Source organism: Oncorhynchus keta, chromosome 25 (genome assembly GCF_023373465.1).
Source record: "Oncorhynchus keta strain PuntledgeMale-10-30-2019 chromosome 25, Oket_V2, whole genome shotgun sequence".
Lineage (NCBI taxonomy): Eukaryota > Metazoa > Chordata > Actinopteri > Salmoniformes > Salmonidae > Oncorhynchus > Oncorhynchus keta.
In genome coordinates this window covers 10,945,110-10,966,166 of record NC_068445.1, presented here as the reverse complement: position 1 = coordinate 10,966,166, position 21,057 = coordinate 10,945,110, and the positions used below count along the sequence as shown (strand labels likewise).

Below are 21,057 nucleotides of genomic sequence, written 5' to 3'. Positions count from 1 at the left end.
CATACCCAACCCATCCATACACGTCGTGACACACTCACTTACAAATCTCGTTTGGGACGAGACTGACATTATGACCAAAGTTATCCAATTACAGTATTTGGTCAATTTTGACACCATAATTAATGTTTCTGACTCAAATTGATGCCTTATAGGCTGTTTATAACCAGAGAAGTTGGTTCTAGGAGGCAGTTCCCCTTGAAAGGTGCAAAATGCAGAAATTGCTCTGCCATTTCCTGGTTGCTAAAATCCTGGTTCGCCTAATTTCAGTTTATGTGAAAAAACAAGCAATACAAGCACAAAGTGTAGAGAATCATTGTACCATCTAATCCATTGTGAAATATATTTTCAATAACCAAACATATTGTATTTTCAGCTGGTGTATAAAACCGAATGAAAATCACGTAAAAACTAAACTTCCGAACGGGAAGCATAGAAATGCACATAGAACAGATCTACCGCTTCTTGGACTTGCTTTCAATGAGAATGACTGACTAATAACACATTTCTATGTGAATGTGGTTGGGTCACCCAAAAAGTTACACATTGCAGCTTTACGTGTTCTTAAATGTGGCCACAAATAAAAGTTTAGGATGAGTCAACATTATTTGGGTGTTAACAGAATATGAAAAGTGAGATTTTCACTGGACAGTTACTTTAAAAGGACTTCTTATAAACTCATTAGAGTGCAAGTGATTTATAGAGCAAAACAAAGCAGCCCATTCACTCCCTGCTGACTCTATGTTACCACAGTAACATTATCAGAGTAAGATTTGAATAGACTTTGTATGCTATCCATTGAAAAGGGGATGATAGGATCATGCATTGTACTGTGTATCGTACAACAATTTTTTTTATCACAGAGGCATAAAAAACTGTTTAAAACTATTTAAATGTTTAACAGTTGATAAGAACTGGAGAAAACCAGAGCCATCTAGTGGATATGATGTATTACTGTGGCATGAACCCACTGTAGCCTACTACATATTTTCAGGATACAATGAGGTGAATCTTATTCTTTTTTTTACTAGATACCATAAGAAAACGGAAAACATTTTATCACACATTTCCAGTATGCACTACTGTACAGTACGTGCCTTGGTATGCAGCCCACCTCCAGTTAAATATGCACATTGTGATTTATTTCATTCATTCTCGCAGCCAACAAGAATGAATTAGGCAGAATGCAAAGTTATATGTAGACAATCCTTAAAAAACACAAGATACTACATCCGCTCACTGCTCTCTGACTGCAACCAATACTAAACCAAATGCTTTGCACTGTTACCCTTACCCTAGCCCAGGGGTGACAAGGGGAGGATACTGGCCTGAAAACTACCTACCTACCATCCTGCCAGAGAAACCTAAACCGATACCTCCACTGACGACCCCGATCATGTATTGAGGGTGAAGGCCAATAGAGGGGCTGCTGCCACACACAACATCTAAACATTATTTTGGGAACAGTGCCTTTCCCAGTTGTGCAGGTTTTGGGTCCAGCACAGCACCATAACATTTTCCTGCCTTACTCGAAACTCCTAGCTCCAGCGAGCAGCTATGCCACACCCATGGACGTTAGTTTAATCTCCGCAATGAGTCTGGATCTGAGTACCTCCCAACGATTTGTAGAACGCAAACACATTCTAATCGTTCTGATTGGTCCCAGAAACCGATGGGGTTGGCCAGAGCCATGAGACACGTGGATAAAGCAGCGTTTTGAAAATGTGTCATTGGCTTTGATACTCTGATTGGTTGGAGATGATCCAATCAATGATGACTTTGTTTAGTACAACTCCACATTTTAAAGTCAATACAAATTACTTCAATTAAGTATGTAGCGAACATAGAGCAGCAGAAGAATTCAGTTTGTCGTCAAGCCCTTGACAAATTTACATTAGTTGAATCGAGTGTGTTGCTGTGCTAATTAATTGAGATTGAATGCACATTTTTAGGTAATCCCTGAGGTCATGTTTGTAATTACAAATCTGCTGATGGAGTCCGGAGAGTTCTCATGAAAGCTGTTACGTGGATTGGAGACCACTGCTGGTCTGGACTGGAATAAAAAATGGACAAGTCTTGTTACTCCCTCTGCCTCTCAATAGTATAAATTAATGTGTGGGCCTGTACAGACTATGGGCTACTTTCTCAGACAGAGATTAATCTATTGAGAACAATTTGATCCAGGACCAGGGTTAATCTGGGTCCAGGATGCATTGGGAATAATTGACTTTGGTCGGCCACTTTGGCAGAAAAAAAAGACCAACCAAAAGGCAGTTGCCTACGTGATCATAGAGTTGTAAGGGGATGGAGATGCTGACTATGCCACAACTCATAAGGATTGGGGCCCTTTCAGTAATCTGTTCTCAGTGGTTTGGAGCAGAGCGTATATTTACAAAACACCGTTAAAGGCTTTGGCTTGGGAGTGCTATGATGCAACTCTTTCACATGCTAAAAACAGAACAGAACCTGGCCCTTCAGGATCCTGTTACACTTAGGGCCACTGGCTAACAGGAGGACAGCGATGAAGCCCCCGAGAAACTGATAGCCGAGCATCTTCTTCATTGACCTGTAACTCCAGAAATAATTATTTAAACTGGTAAACACTCTAAATAGGCCTATTCAATAATGACTTCCATACAGCAACTAATCTCCACTAGAGCCATATACAGTATACAGTTAGGATCACCACTTTATTTTAAGAATGTGAAATGTCAGAATAATAGGAGAGAGAATGATTTATTTCAGCATTTATTTCTGTCATCACATTCCCAGTGGGTCAGAAGTTTATATACACTCAATTAGTATTTGGTAGCATTGCCTTTAAATTGTTTAACTTGGGTCAAACATTTCGGGTAACCTTCCACAAGCTTCCCACAATAACTTGGGTGAATTTTGGCCCAAATCTCCTGACAGAGCTGGTGTAAGTGAGTCAGGTTTGTAGGCCTCCTTGCTCGCACATGCTTTTTCAGTTCGGCCCATACATTTTCTAAAGGTTTGAGTTCAGGGCTTTGTGATGGCCACTCCAATACCTTGACTTTGTTGTCCTTAAGCCATTTTGCCACAACTTTGGAAATTTGCTTGGGGTCATTGTCCATTTGGAAGACCGATTTGCGACCAAGCTTTAACTTCCTGACTGATGTCTTGAGATGTTGCATCAATATATCCACATAATTTTCTCTCCTCATGATGTCATCCAGTGAAGTGAAGTGCACTCGTCTCTCCTGCAGCAAAGCACCCCCACAACATGATGCTGCCACCCCCGCGCTTCACGGTTGGGATGGTGTTCTTCGGCTTGCAAGCCTCCCCCTTTTTCCTCCAAACATAACGATGGTCATTATGGCCAAAAAGTTATATTTTTGTTTCATCAGACCAGAGGATATCTGGTTGCAGTCCAAATAAATGCTTCACAGAGTTCAAGTAACATTTCAGAGGAGACTGCGAGAATCAGGCCTTCATGGTCGAAAGAAACCACTACTAAGGGACACCAATAAGAAAGGGACTTACTTGGGCCAAGAAACACGAGCAATGAACATTAGACCGGTGGAAATCTGTCCTTTGGGGTCTGATGAGTCCATGTTTGAGATTCTTGGTTCAAACCGCTATCTTTGTGAGATGCAGAGCATCTATCTGACTAAGGAAAGTGAAGGAGTACTGCATCAGATGACCTCCACAATCACCCATCCTTAACCCAATTGAGATGGTTTGGGATGAGTTAGACCGCAGAGACAGGGCTCAGCATACATGGGAACATGTTTAAATGCATTCCTCATGAAGCTGGTTGAGAGAATGTCAAGAGAGAATGTCAAGGCAAAGGGTGGCTACTTTCAAGAATCTTAAATATAAAATATATTTGGACTGGTTCGACACTTTTTTGGTTACTCCATGATTCCATATGTGTTATTTCATAGTTTTGATGTCTTCACTATTCTACAACGTAGAAAATAGTACAAATAAAGGAAAACCCTTAAATGAGTAGGTGTGTCCAAACTTTTGACTGGTACTGTATATATATTATACACACACAGTGCCTTTGGAATGTTCAGACCCCTTTACTTTTTCCACCTTGTTACATTACAGCCTTATTCTAAAAGTGTTTAAATAGTTTTTTCCTCCTCATCAATCAACACAGAAATACTCCATAATGACAAAGCATTGTTTGTATTTAAATGTATTAAAAATACAAATCTGAAAGAACTTATTTACATATGTAAATGTATATTTACACTGTATACACATCTAGTTATGGTCAGACTATTTTGAGACCACTGATCTTAAAGGAATGGATATGTACAGCATACCCAACTGGTGCACCAAAATGTACTTTCCTCTATCCAGTCTATATCATCAGTAGTCACAGACCAAAAGGAGATAACTAAAAATGTATATATTTTATTGGTACAGAGTCACAGGGAGAAGGTAGAATGGCAAAGGATCGAGAAGGTAGGATGTGTAGGATCGAATGAGTTTACCATTCCTCCGTGTCAGGCAGTCGCTTGTCAGTCCAGTCATTGCTGATGAAACTAAAGCTTATTTTGTTTCCCATTCGGGGTGAACGTCAGGACAAGCTTTTAAAGTGGGTAAGGCTGGAAGCAACGGGCTCTAGTTGCTACTGTGGAGAGCTCGACTCTAGATGATAAGAGGCCTATAAAAGACATTTGGATGAATGGATTCAAGTCCAAGAGCAGTAATCACTAAATAGCAGGTATAGTCATCCCTTTATTAATTAACAGATTGAGCTGACACTCATAAGACTGTAGACATAGTTGAGTGCAATAAGACACATTCACAAAAAGGTCAGAATGGAGAATGTCCAGAAAATGAGTGGGTATAACAGAAAGCTGCCATTGTGAAGGAATGTTCAGGTTTCGGAAATAGTTGTGTTGTGCTTTACAAAGAGATTCCTACAGAGATAAAGAGAAAACGTAAACAAAAATCAATCTAAGTCCATCTGAATATTGCTCAAAGAAAATAATGGATCGAATGTGTAATACCATAAGCACACTAGATGTGTGTGCATATGTAAAACAAACTTTGGTTATACATTTATACATTCTACCCAGAATTGTATATTCAATACCAGCAGCATTTGATCAAGTTCAGGCATTGCCATAAACCACAACAAAAAGAATCTAAGACTCTCTGGTGAAAGATGCATTACTTGCAGACACTGCCTGCCCTCCAGGACATCTGCAGCACCCTGTGTCACAGGAAGGCCAAGAAGATCATCAAGGACCTCACCTGCCCGAGCCACGGCCTGTTCATTGAAGGTGGAGATGGGGCCTCACCAGTGGCGCAGCAGTCTAAGGCACTGCAGTGCTTGAGGCGTCACCACAGATCTGAGTTCGATCCCAGGCTGTGTCGCAGCCGACAGCAACCTGGAGACCCATGAGGCGATGCACAATTGGCCAAGCGTTGTCCGAGTAAGGGAAGGTTTTGGCTGGCCGGGATGTCCTCGTCCCATGGCGCTCTAGCGACTCCTGTGGCGGGTCAGGCATGCCGACATGGTCTCCGGTTGAATGGTGTTTCCTCTGACACAGTGGTGCGGTTGGCTTCAAGTTAAGCGAGCAGTGTGTCAATAAGCAGTGTGGCTTGGAAGGGTCGTGATTCGGAGGACGCATGGCTCTCGAACTTTGCCTCTCCCGAGTCCGTACAGGGGTTGCAGTGATGACTATAACTACTAATTGAATATCCCAAAATTGGGGAGAAAAGGGGAGAAAAAAAGGTGGAAAAACAGCTTCCATCTCCAGGCCATCAGACTGTTAAACTAGTTGGCCCTGAACCTTAGAGAATATTGCCCCATGTAAATAGAGTCATTGAAAAGTGGTCACTTTAATAATACTGCATTCTAGTCATTTAACACTGGTCACTTTAATAATGTTTACATACTGTTTTTACACTTTATATGTATATACTGTATTCTAGTCATGGCTCATCCATTATAACTACTGCTGTACACACCTTTCCTATTCATATACTGTCCTTACACACCATTATATGTATATATATTTACATACTTCAGTGGAGGCTGCTGAGGGGAGGACAGCTCATAATATTGGCTGGAATGGAGTGAATGGAATGATATCAAACATAAACATAACCATGTTTTTTTTTCATACCATTCACTCTATTCCAGCCATTCTCATGAGCTGTCCTCCCCTCAGCAGCCTCCACTGATATACACTTTAAATATAGTGCATTCGGAAAGTATTCAGACCCCTTGATTTGTTAAACATTGTTACGTTACATCCTTATCCTAAAATTGATTAAATGTTTTATTATCAATCTACACACAATATCCCATAATAACAAAGCAAAAAATATTTGTTTAAAGACATTTGCTAAAGTTTCTAAACAAGGAAATAACACTTTTACGTAAGTATTCAGACCATTTACTCATTTACTCAGTTGAAGCACGTTTGGCAGCGATTACAGCAAGTCTTCCTGGGTATGATGTTACAAGCTTGACACATCTGTGTTTGGAGAGTTTCTCCCATTCTTCTCTGCAGAACCTCTCAAGCTCTGTCAGGTTGGATGGGGAGCGTTGCGGCACAGCTATTTTCAGCTCTTTCCAGAGATGTTCGATAGGGTTCAAGCCGGGCTCTGGCTGGGCCACTCAAGGACTTGTTCGTAGGGATGGTGCCTGGGTTCCTCCAAGCGTGACACTTAGCATACGGGCCAAAAAGTTCCATCTTGGTTTCATCAGAGCAGAGATTCTTGTTTCTCATGGTCTGAGAGTCCTTAAGGTGCCTTTTGGCAAACTCCAAGCTGGCTGTCATATGCCTTTAACTGAGGAGTGGCCTCCGTCTGGCCACTCTACCATAAAGGCCTGATTGGTAGAGGGCTGCAGAGATGGTTGGCCTTCTGGAAGCTTCTCCCATCTCCACAGAGGAACTTTGAAAGGGTGACCATTGGATTGTTGGTCACCTCCCTGACCAAGGCCCTTCTCCCCAAGTGCTCAGTTTGGCCGGGCGGCCAGCTCTAGGAAGTCTCAGTGTTTCAAAACTTCTTCCATTTAAGAATGATGGAGGCCACTGTTTTCTTGGGGACCTTCAATGCTGCAGACATTTTTTGGTATCCTTCTCCAGATCTGTGCCTCGACCCTATCCTGTCTAGGAGCTCTACAGACAATTCCTTCAATCTCATGGCTTGGTTTTTGCTCTGAAATGCACTGTCAACTGTGGGACTTTATATAGACAGGTGTGTGCCTTTCCAAATCATGTCCAATCAATTGAATTTACCACAGGTGGACTCCAATGAAGTTGTATAAACATCAAGGAAGATAAATGGAAAACATATGCACCTGAGCTCAATTTCGAGTCTCATAGCAAAGGGTCTGAATACTTACGTAAATAAGGTATCTGTTTTAAAAAACTGTTTTTGCTTCGTCATTATGGGGTATTGTGTGTAGATTGATGAGGGGGAAAATGATTTAATACATTTTTGATTAAGGCTGTAACGTAACAAAATGTGGAAAAAGTAAAGGGGTCTGAATACTTTCACAAATGCACTGTACGTACATATTTAGATTCCGGTTTCTGACATTTCTTATGTGTGTATTAATATTATTGCTAGGCATTACCGCACTGTTTGAGCAAGAAACACAAGCATTTCGCTGCACCTGCAATAACATCTGCAAATATGTGTACGCGACCAATAAACTTTGATTTGGATATGAGAAAAGTTGAAAGTTACATTCATGTCTTGCACACTGTTACAAGATTATGTGTGTGTGTGTGTTGGAAACAGAGAGAAATTGAGAGCGCTATTAATTTCTGAGTTGTAGACATAATGTCAATGTGCTGCCCTGAATGGAGTACTGCTATTAACTGCTGCTAATAGATTTTGAAAACATTACATTGGACTAGGATGAGTCGACTCTCTGTTTACACCGTTAAATTTGGAATTAAATACAAAAAGACTTGTTTCTACTGTACAGTACGTACAAATGATACATGCAAATTAACTTCTATATATACACTGTTGTGTATATTGTATACAAAGGTGCTTGATATAAATGCATTTACATTGTGGTAAAATACGCATTAATTGACAAGTATTATAAATAAATACAAATAGTATCCTTATTGGGTTAAACATACTCAAACACACACACCCATAATTACACAAATATTGTATATACAGTGGGGAGAACAAGTATTTGATACACTGCCAATTTTGCAGGTTTTCCTACTTACAAAGCATGTAGAGGCTTTTTAAATTTGATCATAGGTACACTTTAACTGTGAGAGAAAATCAGAAAATCACATTGTATGATTTTTAAGTAATAATAATAATAGTAATAATAATTATAAGTAAGTGCCATTCAGAGGTTAATTGGGCAAGACAAAAGATTTAAGTGCCTTTGAACAGGGTATGGTAGTAGGTGCCAGGCACACTGGTTTGTGTCAAGAACTGCAAACCTGCTGAGGTTTTCACGCTAAACAGTTTCTCGTGTGTATCAAGATTAGTCCACCACCCAAAGAACATCCAGCTAATTTGACAACAGTGGGAAGCATTGGAGTCAATATGGGCCAGCATCCATGTGGAATGCTTTATACAACTTGTAGAGTCCATGCCCTGACGAACTGAGGCTGTTCTGAAGGCAAAAGGGGAGGGTGCAACTCAATATTAGGAAGGTGTTCTTAATGTTTGGTATACTCAGTGTATATCACATGAATATTGCAGTGTTGTGCCAATCCATTTCCACTATTTCCAAGTAGATTTGAAGCTAAAGTCAAGTATTGCAATATATTGGGAAATAATTCCAACTCTGATGATGTATTGCTTCTTCTTGGATTGATGTCTGCTCAGAGATGGGTCCCGATTTTCCCTTTAATAAGGTAATGAGAGCCTGGTCAGACAGGAAACTGGAAGCTAAGTCAAAACTTAGTCGTCCCCTGATGGCTCTAGAGAGCAGAGGTCAAATGAGATCCCATGCTGGCTGTTGAGATCAGAAGAGATCCTGAGGACCCAGGTGAATTATAATAGGAGTGGCAATAGGCCGTGGCTGGTAAAAGGCACTGTCAATGTACAGGCCGCCTAAAGAGAGAGGGAGAAAGAAGTGGAGGGAGCAGAGAAACTGTGGTTACAGCCGTGGCCTATAGGAGGCAGTGTTACATAAACGAAGAGGCACATTTTGATAATGATGCGGTTTGATTATGGAAAAATCGTGTGTTTGATTAGGTGAAGAGTGGTAGAGGATTGTGGTGGATATGAAAAAGTGGTGACTTGGGTCTAGCTGTGAATTTCAGAATGGTATGCAAGTCAAGTACTGGTACTCAACTGATGAATAATATATGACACATTGTATAATTTCTAAACATATATCTCAAAATAAGTCTCAAACAAATCAAGTAACCAATTAAACTTAAGTATTTAGTTCTTAATCTATAACAAACATTTGTGGACAATCAATATCTGATGAACAAGATTAATGTCACTATGCATTCAACCATTTTTGTACCTATAAATATATACATCATACAAAACTAAAATAAATCATATATATTTCTAAAGGTTCCCTGTCTGAGTTGTACACATGGGGGTGAACACCGATCCTAAAATGGGTAGTAGTGGCAGAAAACAGGAGAGGCTGGGGACAATCTCATGACAGGGAACATTACTGAAGGCATCCTCGAGAGAAAACCTACAAAGACAATAAACAAATTGTAGTCTATCCATTCAAATGCAACTTAGAACATACAGTACCAGTCAAAAGTATACTCATCTACTCATTCAAGGGGTTTTCTTTATTTTCAACATTGTAGAATAATAGAAATAATCAAACCTGACAAATAACACATATGGGATCATGTACAGTTGAAGTCGGAAGTTTACATACACCTTAGCCAAATACATTTAAACTCAGTTTTTCTAAATTCCTGACATTTAATCAGAGTAAATATTCCCTGTTTTCGGTCAGTTAGGATCAACACTTTATTTTAAGAATGTGAAATGTCAGAAAAATAGTAGAGAGAATCATATATTTCAGCTTTTATTTCTTTCATCACATTCCCAGTGGGTCAAAAGTTGACATACACTCACTTAGTATTTGGTAGCATTGCCTTTAAATTGCTTAACTTGGGTCAAAAGTTTTGGGTAGCCTTCCACAAGCTTCCCACAATAAGTTGGGTGAATTCTGGCCCATTCCTCCTGACAGAGCTGGTGTAACTGAGTTAGGATTGTCGGCCTCCTTGCTCGCACACGCTTTTTCAGTTCTGCCCACAAATTGTCTATAGGTTTGAGGTCAGGGCTTTGTGATGGCCACTCCAATACCTTGACTTTGTTGTCCTTAAGGTCATTGTCCATTTGGAAGATCCATTTGTGACCAAGCATTTCACTTCCTGACTGATGTCTTGAGATGTTGGTTCAATATATCCACATAATTTTCCCCTCTCATGATGCCATCTATTTTGTGAAGTCATCAGTCCCTCCTGCAGCAAAGTACCCCCACAACATGGTGCTGCCACCCCCGTGCTTCATGGTTGGGATGGTGTCCCCCCCCTTTTTCCTCCAAACATAACGATGGTCATTATGGCCAAAAAGTTATATTTTTGCTTCATCAGACCAGAGGACATTTCTCCAAAACGTACGATCTTTGTCCCCATGTGCAGTTGCAAACCGTAATCCATTTTTTCTTATGGCGGTTTTGGAACAGTGGCTTCTTCCTTGCTGAGCGGCCTTTCAGGTTATGTCGATATAGGACTCGTTTTACTGTGGATATAGATACTTTTATACCGGTTTCCTCCAGCATCTTCACAAGGTCCTTTGTTGATGTTCTGGGATTGATATGCAATTTACGCACCAAAGTATGTTCATCTCTAAGAGACAGAAGGCATCTCCTTCCTGATCGGTATGACAGCTGGGTTGTCCCTTGGTGTTTATACTTGCGTACTGTTGTTTGTACAGATGAACGTGGTACCTTCAGGCGTTTGGAAATTGCACCCAAGGATGAACCAGACTTGTGGAGGTCTACAAATCAGATTTCTTTTGATTTTCCCATGATGTCAAGCAAGGAGGCACTGAGTTTGAAGGTAGGCCTTGAAATACATCCACAGGTACACCTCCAATTGACTCAAATGATGTCAATTAGCCTATCAGAAGCTTCTAAAGCCATGACATTTTATGGAATTTCCCAAGCTGTTTAAAGGCACAGTCAATTTAGTGTATGTACACTTCTGACCCACTGGAATTGTGATACAGTGAATTATAAGTGAAATAATCTGTCTATAAACAACTGTTGGAAAAATGACTTGTGTCATGCACAAAGTAGATGTCCTATCAGACTTGCCAAAACTATAGGTTTGTTAACAAGAAATTTGTGGAGTGCATGCAAGAACCCTAAGTGTATGTAAACTTCTGACTTCAACTGTAGTAACCAGAAAGGTTGCATGAACTAACTGTGTACAATAATGGTGCTTAATATGATTTTTGAATGACTACCCCATTGCTGTACCCCACATGCACAATTCTCTGTAAAGTCCCTCATTTGGGGCGGCAGGTAGCCAAGTGGTTAGAGCGTTGGGCCAGTAACCGAAAGGTTGCTAGATCGAATCGCCGAGTTGACAGAGAGGAAGGAAACTGCTGAGGGATTTCAACATGATACCAATGGTGATTTTAAAACAGTTATTACAGAGTTAAATGGGTGTGATAGGATAAAACTAAGGATGGATCAACAATACTAACCCAAATGACAGAGTAAAAAGGAAGCCTGTACAGAACAATACTGCAAAGAATGGGGCAAACAAATGAACTTTTTGTCCTTTTTATTTATTTATTTTATTTAACCTTTATTTAACCAGGTAGGGTAGTTGAGAACAAGTTCTCATTTACAACTGTGACCTGGCCAAGATAAAGCAAAGCAGTGTGACACAGACAACAACACAGGGCCTGGGTTTACTTCCACATCACCCGAGGAACAGAGGAGGAGTAGGATGGTGGTACGGCTAAAGGCTATCAAAACTGGTCGTCTCGAGCGTTGGGGACAAAGAATAAAAAGGAGCAGATTTCTGGGCGTGGTAGAATAGATTCAGGGCATAATATGCAGACAGGGTTATGGTGGGGTGCGGGTACAGGGGAGGTAAGCCCAGGCACTGAGTGATGATAAGAGAGGTTGCATCTCTGGACATGCTGGTTATAATGGGTGAGGTCACCGCATGTGTGGGAGGTGGGACAAAGGAGGTATCAGAGGTATGAGTGGAACTAGGGGCTCCATTGTAAACGAAAACAATGATAACTAACCTAAACAACAGTATACAAGGCATATTGACATTTGAGAGAGACATAAAGCGATGCACAAAGCAATCACAGGTGTTGATTGGGAGAGCTAGCCAAGACAACAACGGGTAAGACAACAACAGCTAATCAGCTAAAACAACAACAGGTAAAATGGCAATGAATGGGGATAGAGGGTCGGTTAACTACACACAGAGCCTGAGTTCGCGGCTGGGGTCGGCAGATAATGGATGATGGAGTATTCGTCGGGCAGACCAGTCATGGTGGTGCGGCGGGGCACTGTATCGACAAAGGATCCAAGCCAGATGGCGAAAGAGGTATTCTAGTTGTAGTTTGCTAGCAGGGAGATGCGCCTGGCTCACAGATAACTGGAGCTAGCTTCGGGGCAGGGGCGTTAGCCACTATAGCCACTTGGTAGCAGCGGTGATCCGGTGCCAAGGTCCAGAGCTTATGGCGAGGATCCGGTGGAGTAGTGGATTCTAGCCGTGTTTGGGTGGAGTCCGGGTGAACAACTGAGTAGGCCGGGAGGTGGGGCATGGCCTGGCTCAGGGCTAGCTTCGGTAGTGGGTCACTCAGTGGCAGGTATCTAGCTGTGAAGATCAGGATAAATGGTCCAGGGATTACGGCAGGAATCTGGCGTTGTAGTGGAGAAACAGTCCGATACTGGTAGGCTGGCAAGTATTATCCAGGCTAAAAAAAAGGGCTGGTCTCTGTGCAGAAGGTAAAGGCTGCTAGCCGTTGCTGACAATGACTAAATAGCTTGTAGCTAATTAGCTGGTTAGCCAATGTTCCGTATCACATTGGGTGAGGAAGGTTACCGGTAGGTATAATTGATTTAAAATGGAAAAGAGATTGAAAATAAAATTGAAATATATACAAAAAGGACAAAAATACAGAAGTACACGAGAGGGCGAAAAAGACACGTCTGCACTGCTACGCCATCTTGGAGAGAATCCTGAATAAAAAGCATTATGTTTAGGGCAAATCCAACTAAACACATCAATGAGTACCACTCTTCATATTTTCAAGCATGGTGGTGGCTGCATCCTCTTATGGGTATGCTTGTCATTGGCAAGGACTAGGGAGTTTGAACACTGAATGTTCCTGAGAAGCCTAGTTACAGTTGACTTAAAATGGGCTTGAAAATCTATGGCACGGCTTGAAAATGGCTGTCTAGCAATGATAAATGACCAACTTGACAGAGCTTGAAGAATCCAGGTTTGCAAAGCTCAGACTTAGAGACCCCAGGGGGTCGAATACACATTTTACCTCCACTTTGACAGAGTATTTTGTATAGATTGTTGATTAAAAAAATGCCAATTACATACATTTAATCCCACTTTGTATTGTAACAAAATGTGAAAAAAAGTCAAGGGGTGTGAATACTTTCTGAAGGCACTCACATTTGACTGTTCGGCATCTGAGCACCCTCGCTAAGAATCAGGAAAGCAGAAAATAGCAAGGTGAGTTGGAAAAGTTAGCGCATGCGGGGCCTCCCGAGAGGCACAGCGGTCCAAGGCACTACAACGCAGTGCTTGAGGCATCACTACAGACCCAGGTTCGATCCCAGGCTGTCTCACAACTGGCTGTGACTGGGAGTTCCATAGGGCGGCCCACAATTGGCCCAGCGTCGTCCGGGTTAGGGGAGAGTTTGGCCGGGGGGGAATACTTTGCTCATCGCGCTCTAGTGACTCCTGGTGGTAGGCCAGGTGCCTGCAGGCTGACTGGTCGTCAGTTAAACGGTGTTTCCTCCAATACATTGGTGCAACTGGCTTCCGGGTTAAGCGGACGGGTGGCTGGGGGCAGTATTGAGTAGCTTGGATGAATAAGGTGCCCAGAGTAAACTGCCTGCTCCTCAGTTCCAGTTGCTAATATATGCATATTATTAGTATATTTGGATAGAAAACACTCTGAAGTTTCTAAAACTGTTTGAATGATGTCTGAGTAATAACAGAACTCATATGGAAGGCAAAAACCTGAGACAAAATCCAACCAGGAAGTGGGAAATCTGGGGTTGGTCGATTTTCAACTCATTCCCTATTGAAGATAGTGGGACATTGGTCATGTTGCACTTCCTAAGGCTTCCATTAGATGTCAACCGTCTTTAGAAACTTGTTTGAGGCTTCTACTGTAAAGGAGGGGCTCATAAGGGCTCTTTGAGTCTGTGGCCTGGCAGATTGCCACAAACTCGTGATGCTCGTTCACGTGAGAGGTAGCTCCCGTTCCATTGCTTTTCTGAAGACAAAGGAATTCTCCGGTTGGAACATTATTGAAGATTTATGTTAAAAGAAATCCTAAAGATTGACTCTATACATTGTTTGACATGTTTCTACGGACTGTAATGGAACTTTTTGACATTTCGTCTGCAATTAGTGGACACGCTTCGTGACTTTGGATTTCTTTTCAAAATGCGCTAACAAAAGTAGCTATTTTGACATAAATGATGGACATTCTCGAACAAAACAAACATTTATTATGGAAATGGAATTCCTAGAAGTGCATTCTGATGAAGATCATAAAATGTAAGTGAATATTTATAATGACTTCTATTGACTGCACAATATGGCGGATCTCTTTTTTGGTTGTTTGGGCTCTGAGAGCTGTACTCAGATTATAGCATGGTTTGCTTTTTCCGTAAAGCTTTTTTGAAATCTGACACAGCGGTTGCATTAAGGAGAAGTGTATCTAAAGTTCCATGCATAAGACTTGTATTTTCATCAACATTTATAATGAGTATTTCTGTAAATTGATGTGGCTCTCTGCAAAATCACCGGATGTTTTGGAAGTACTAAACATAACACGCCAATGTATACTGAGATTTTTTTATATAAATATGAACTTTATCGAACAAAACATATATGTATTGTGTAACATGAAGTCCTATGAGTGTTATCTGATGAAGATCATCAAAGGTTAGTGATTCATTTTATCTCTATTTCTGAATTTTGTGACTCCTCTCTTTGGCTGGAAAAATGGCTGTGTTTTTCTGTGACTTGGCTCTGACCTAACATAATTGTTTGTGGTGCTTTCGCCGTAAAGCCTAATTGAAATCGGACACTGTGGTGGGATTAACAAGTGTATCTTTAAAATGGTGTGAAATACTTCTATGTTTGAGGAATTTTATTTTTGGGATTTCTGTTGTTTTGAATTTGGCGCCCTGCACTTTCACTGGCTGTTATCATATAGATCCCGTTAGCTGGATCTCAGCCCCAAGGAGTTATTTAGAATCGTGGTTTGGCGGGCATATTTCGGAGGAAGGATGACTCGGCCTTCGCCTCTCCCGAGCCCATTGGGGAGTTGCAGCGATAAGACAAGATTGCGATTGGAGATCACGAGAATTGGGGAGAAAGATTAGGATAAAATACAAAAAATATATTTTAAGAAACGCATGCATGTGTGACACTGTCTAGTAGCTGCTGGCCCTGGCTCTGGTATGAACAATGTGCTTACCATAGGCAGGGAGGGAAGCTGCAGTACCATAACCATATGGAGCTCCATAGCCTGGAAAGAAAGGTCAGGGAACTTTAGCTACAGGAGCAGTGCTTACATAGCGACAACCTAACGAACACACACATTTACAAACACCAAGCCCCAGGTCTTACCTATTGGGAGGTAGCCATGGGTGGGGGGAGCGCTGATGTAGGGTGCTCTATGCATCACTGGCCTTGTTCTAGGCCTGGAATGGGCATGGGCTGGGATAGTCACAGTTGATGACACAGTTCTCTTCACCTGCAAACAAACATACACATTCTTTACGGTTACAGCGTCACCTTTGCATACATTTCCATACTTTTGGACATATGCTGCACAACTAATAATGATAGGCTCATTTGAATTCTATGCATGGGCTGAAAGTGATCTTTGTCCACCCACCAGTGTGGTTGGTCTCCTCTTCTTGTTGCGGGGGTCTTTGGAGTCAGAGAATAGTCTCTTCAGAGCAGCCAGGGCAGCGCAAGCCTTCGCCGCTTTCTTATTGGGCCCCGAGCCTCGGAACTTCTGTTTATCAACCTCCACCTACAGTACAGTACAGACACTCAATCATTCAAAACTACACTAGAGCCACTTGCCCTGACCTACTGGGCTCAAGTTTAGTTTCTCTTGGTCAGGTCAAAAGATTTAAATAAAAGTCAAGCAGGTGCTAGGCTGCTGGGTGTGTGTGCAAGTCTGTGTGTGTGTGTATGTGTGTATGTGTGTGTGTGTGTGTGTGAAGCACCGCCACAGAGTTATATTTTACAACGAATGCTGCAGAAGAAGCTAAATCCTTCGTAGGCGACTCTTTTGTCCACACCCACACGGCTGGCGCGCCCCAAAAATCTGGTGCACCGCGCCCGCACACACACGGCTGGCTGTCTTTGTCTATAATACATCTGTGCTGCATGCGATTGAACAAGTCCCAGGAAGCATGCACTTTTGTTGCCTTCCTTGTTAGAATAAAAGCAATTACTTTAAAAACGTAACACCTAATCCATTAGCCTACTAATTCCTGTATTGATAAATTAAAAATGTGCACATGTTCAATAGCCCAGAAGAAACCAATAAACCGGAGGAAAAATTATTTTAACCTGGTAATAATAAATGTTTTTTCAATTTTCTCCAGAATCTAATTACATTAATAATAAAACTAGGTCTAAAATATTTCCTTGAAATTTTAATTCAAACAGCATATGAAATTGCCTTTATTAGAGACTGCACAGCGACTTGTTCTGGCCGATCCCCTCAAACTTATCAGCAGCACACAGAATCTCTCCATCGATTGGAGGAGTATTAGGCTATTGGCACCAATATGTCAAGTCTGACTGAAGCCTATTCATTTTTCTTTTATTTAACCTTTATTTAACTAGGCAAGTCCGATAAGAACAAATTCTTATTTACAATGACGGTCTAGCCCAGCTAAACCCTCCCCTAACCCGGAGGACGCTGGGCCAATAGGCTAACAGCTAAAAAATGTGACTGACTTGACCTAGGAAAGTGTCCAGACGATCATGTGCTGGATGACTAGAAGGCTAGATGTGAATGTTCTGAAGGATTCATTCTAATCAATCACCGCCAACAGCAGGACAATAATTCTTGCTTTGTCTGAGATCAAATCAAATCTTATTAGTCAAATGCGTTGAATACTTACAGTGAAATGCTTACTTACATCTTGCTTGTTTGTAGGTCACCAAATACTTATTTTCCACCATAATTTGCAAATAAATTCATTAAAAATCCTACAATATGATTTTCTGGATTTTTTTCCTTCATTTTGTCTGTCATAGTTGAAGTGTACCTATAATGAAAATTACAGGCCTCTCTCATCTTTTTAAGTCAGAGAACTTGCACAATTGGTGGCTGACTAAATACTTTTTTGCCCCACTGTATATCAATGATGTTGCTCTTGCTGCGGGCGATTCCCTGATCCACCTCTACGCAGACAACCCCATTCTGTATACTTCTGGCCCTTCCTTGGACACTGTGCTATCTAACCTCCAAACGAGCTTCAATGCCATAGAACACTCCTTCCGTGGCCTCCAACTGCTCTTTAACGCTAGTAAAACCAAATGCGTGCTTTTCAACCGTTTGCTGCCTGCACCCGCATGCCCGACTAGCATCACCACCCTGGATGGTTCCGACCTAGAATATGTGGACATCTAAGTACCTAGGTGTCTGGCTAGACTGTAAACTCTCCTTCCAGACTCATATCAAACAGCTAAATCTAATCTAAAATAAAATCTATAGTCGGCTTTCTATTCCGCAACAAAGCCTCCTTCACTCACGACGCCAAACTTACCCTAGTAAAACGGACTAGCCTACCAATCCTCGACTTCGGCGATGTCATCTACAAAATAGCTTCCAATACGCTACTAAGCAAACTGGATGCAGTTTATCACAGTGCCATCCGTTTTGTTACTAAAGCACCTTATACCACCCACCACTGCGACCTGTATGCTCTAGTCGGCTGGCCCTCGCTACATATTTGTCGCCAGACCCACTGGCTCCAGGTCATCTACAAGTCCATGTTAGGTAAAGCTCCGCCTTATCTCAGTTCACTGGTCACGATGGCAACACCCACCCGTAGCACACGCTCCAGCAGGTGTATTTCACTGATCATCCCTAAAGCCAACACCTCATTTGGCTGCCTTTCCTTCCAGTTCCCTGCTGCCTGTGACTGGAACGAATTGCAAAAATCGCTGTTGGAGACTTTTATCTCCCTCACCAACTTTAATTAAACATCTGCTATCTGAGCAGCTAACCGATCGCTGCAGCTGTACATAGTCCATCGGTAAATAGCCCACCCAATTTACCTACCTCATCCCCATACTGTTTTTATTTATGTACTTTTCTGCTCTTTTGCACACCAGTATCTCTACCTGCACATGACCATCTGATCATTTATCACTCCAGTGTTAATCTGCAAAATTGTAATTATTTGCCAACCTCCTCATTCCTTTTGCACACAATGTATATAGACTTTTTTTTCCCCTACTGTGTTATTGACTTGTTTATTGTTTACTCCATGTGTAACTCTGTGTTGTTGTCTGTTCACACTGCTATGCTTTATCTTGGCCAGGTTGCAGTTGTAAATGAGAACTTGTTCTCAACTAGCCTACCTGGTTAGATACAGGTGAAAAAATAAATAAATAAATGCTTTTCTGCAAAGGGGACAGGACCACTGTACCGTATTGAGGGGAGGATGGATGGGGCCATATATCGCGAGATCTTGGCCAACAACCTCCTTCCCTCAGTAAGAGCATTGAAGATGGGTCGTGGCTGGGTCTTCCAGCATGACAACGACCCGAAACACACAGCCAGGGCAACTAAGGAGTGGCTCCGTAAGAAGCTTCTCAAGGTCCTGGAGTGGCCTAGCCAGTCTCCAGACCTGAACCCAATAGAACATCTTTGGAGGGAGCTGAAAGTCCGTATTGCCCAGCGACAGCCCTGAATCCTGAAGGATCTGGAGAAGGTCTGTATGGAGGAGTGGGCCAAAATCCCTGCTGCAGTGTGTGCAAACCTGGTCAAGAACTTCAGGAAACGTATGATCTCTGTAATTGCAAAAAAAGGTTTCTGTACCAAATATTAAGTTCTGCTTTTCTGATGTATCAAATACTTATGTCCTGCAATAAAATGCAAATTAATTACTTAAATCATACAATGTAATTTTCTGGATTTTTGTTTTAGATTCAGTCTCTCACAGTTTAAGTGTACCTATGATAACAATTACAGACCTCTACATGCTTTGTAAGTAGGAAAACCTGCAAAATCGGCAGTATTTCAAATACTTGTTCTCCCCAAGGTACATATACATATACATATATATACATATATATAACATACACAAAGATATTCGGCCCATATGAACTTGTTTAATTTATGCCAAAAAACAACCATACATGATTTAAAGAAAATCAGCAAACATTTTTTTTTCACATTCTTTAATAAGACTCAAACACAAACACGCAATAGGCTACAGCTCGCTTCACAGCTGCTTCCCAACGAAATACAGGGAAACTCAAGGATTTGTAGCCTATAGTGAGAGTGCACTGAGGGCTCTGTATGCAGAGTTGGGCCCTCCCTGAAGCATTTTGCGCAACAAAAAGCAGCTTAAGCGTGTAAGTGTGCATAAAGACTTGCCTCCATGATGAAGCGTTTGTCGCAGCTGCCGCCGGTCTCTGATAGGAGTTCGTACTTCAGGCCTCTGCGTTTCTCATTCAGCTCCATCACTGGGTTCTTGCCCCCTGCCGTAAGGAGAGGGCCTGGGGTGTGGGACTAGAGATAATAATAGAATGAAATCACTACCTCTCTAGAATTGTAAGAGATGGGATTCAGTCGGTGAATCACACAAAACATATCCATTATGGATGTACACCAGTTTAACAACTAGCGCATATACTGTAGGCAATCACAATGAAAGATTTATAATAGGTTTCCATGTTAGTGTGACAGTTGTGTGGTAACATCATGTGGTCAGTGTGATGGTTGTGTGGTTAGCTAGTGTTCGTGTGACGGTCATGTTGTGTTGGGAGTGTGACTGTTGTGTAGTTACCTCGTGTGCGTCTGTGGAGGAGGTGACAGAGTTTCTGCTGGAGCTGGTGGACATCCTGTCATTTCTATCACTTATATGGTTGCGTCCCTCGCCGTCAGACCTCTCGTCAGCACTCAGGGAGTCCAGGTCCACATCGAAGTCAGCTGGGTAACCTAGTGCCTGTAGGACCTGGAGAACAGGAGCAAGAGGAACAAAGATAGTAAAATAATATATAAGATCAAGAGGAGGAGCACTTCCTTGGACACTGTGTGTTGTCATGGTAGAGTGCACCCAATAGTTGTGTCATATCTACAATGTATCAATGTAATAATAGTGTCTGTGTCACAGTTCTACAATACATGTACAGATTATTCTACATCATCTTTCTTAAAAATCCACTCTACTCCATCAATCCAATACAATGCTTCTCTCATGTTACTGGCCTCTGCCTCTCCTAACTGCTAGTCTTCATCATCTTGTAACATGCATCCCTCCATGTATTCTTCCCATGCCATTTACTGAAATAGGTTTGTTGGGTACCTTAAGTGCTACTTGTAGTTTGGCCGTCTTCTTGGAGGCGCCGGAAGCCTCGTAGACAGTGCCGTGGATGTCCACAGACATGGTGAAGACTGGAGCGTGGACTGGGCCGGAGTGGGACAATAGCTTGTACTGCAGCCCCGGGTGGAACTGGTTCAGTCTTATCACGGCGTTCATGGAGTGGTTGGGGTCCATCCCGTTACTGTCCAGAACTAGGAGGAAACATGGAGACCATACAGGGTTTCAATTACATTAATTAAAAGTATAGTAGATAGATTGTGATTTTG

The 21,057-nt window shown here is 41.8% G+C and overlaps 1 protein-coding gene across 6 annotated transcripts in view; it reads right to left on the bottom strand.

Annotated features, from left to right (window-relative positions):
• Positions 1-4,715: 4,715 nt before the first annotated feature.
• The window catches only part of LOC118358155 (spermatid perinuclear RNA-binding protein-like), a 59,762-nt gene continuing 43,420 nt past the window's right edge, over positions 4,716-21,057 (bottom strand). For 4 of the 6 annotated variants that reach the window (XM_035735645.2, XM_035735646.2, XM_035735647.2 and 1 more), the window contains 7 exons: positions 20,774-20,982; positions 20,255-20,422; positions 19,843-19,977; positions 16,105-16,245; positions 15,834-15,960; positions 15,682-15,732; positions 4,716-5,674 (listed from right to left, as the gene is read on the bottom strand). In XM_035735645.2, the coding sequence (XP_035591538.1) occupies positions 5,298-5,674; positions 15,682-15,732; positions 15,834-15,960; positions 16,105-16,245; positions 19,843-19,977; positions 20,255-20,422; positions 20,774-20,982 (1,208 nt within the window). In that variant the 3' untranslated portion in view covers positions 4,716-5,297. Of the gene's footprint in view, positions 5,675-6,124; positions 9,037-11,745; positions 12,822-15,681; positions 15,733-15,833; positions 15,961-16,104; positions 16,246-19,842; positions 19,978-20,254; positions 20,423-20,773; positions 20,983-21,057 lie in introns of those variants that run through there. The other 2 variants (XM_035735650.2, XM_035735648.2) reach the window with 2 other exon arrangements.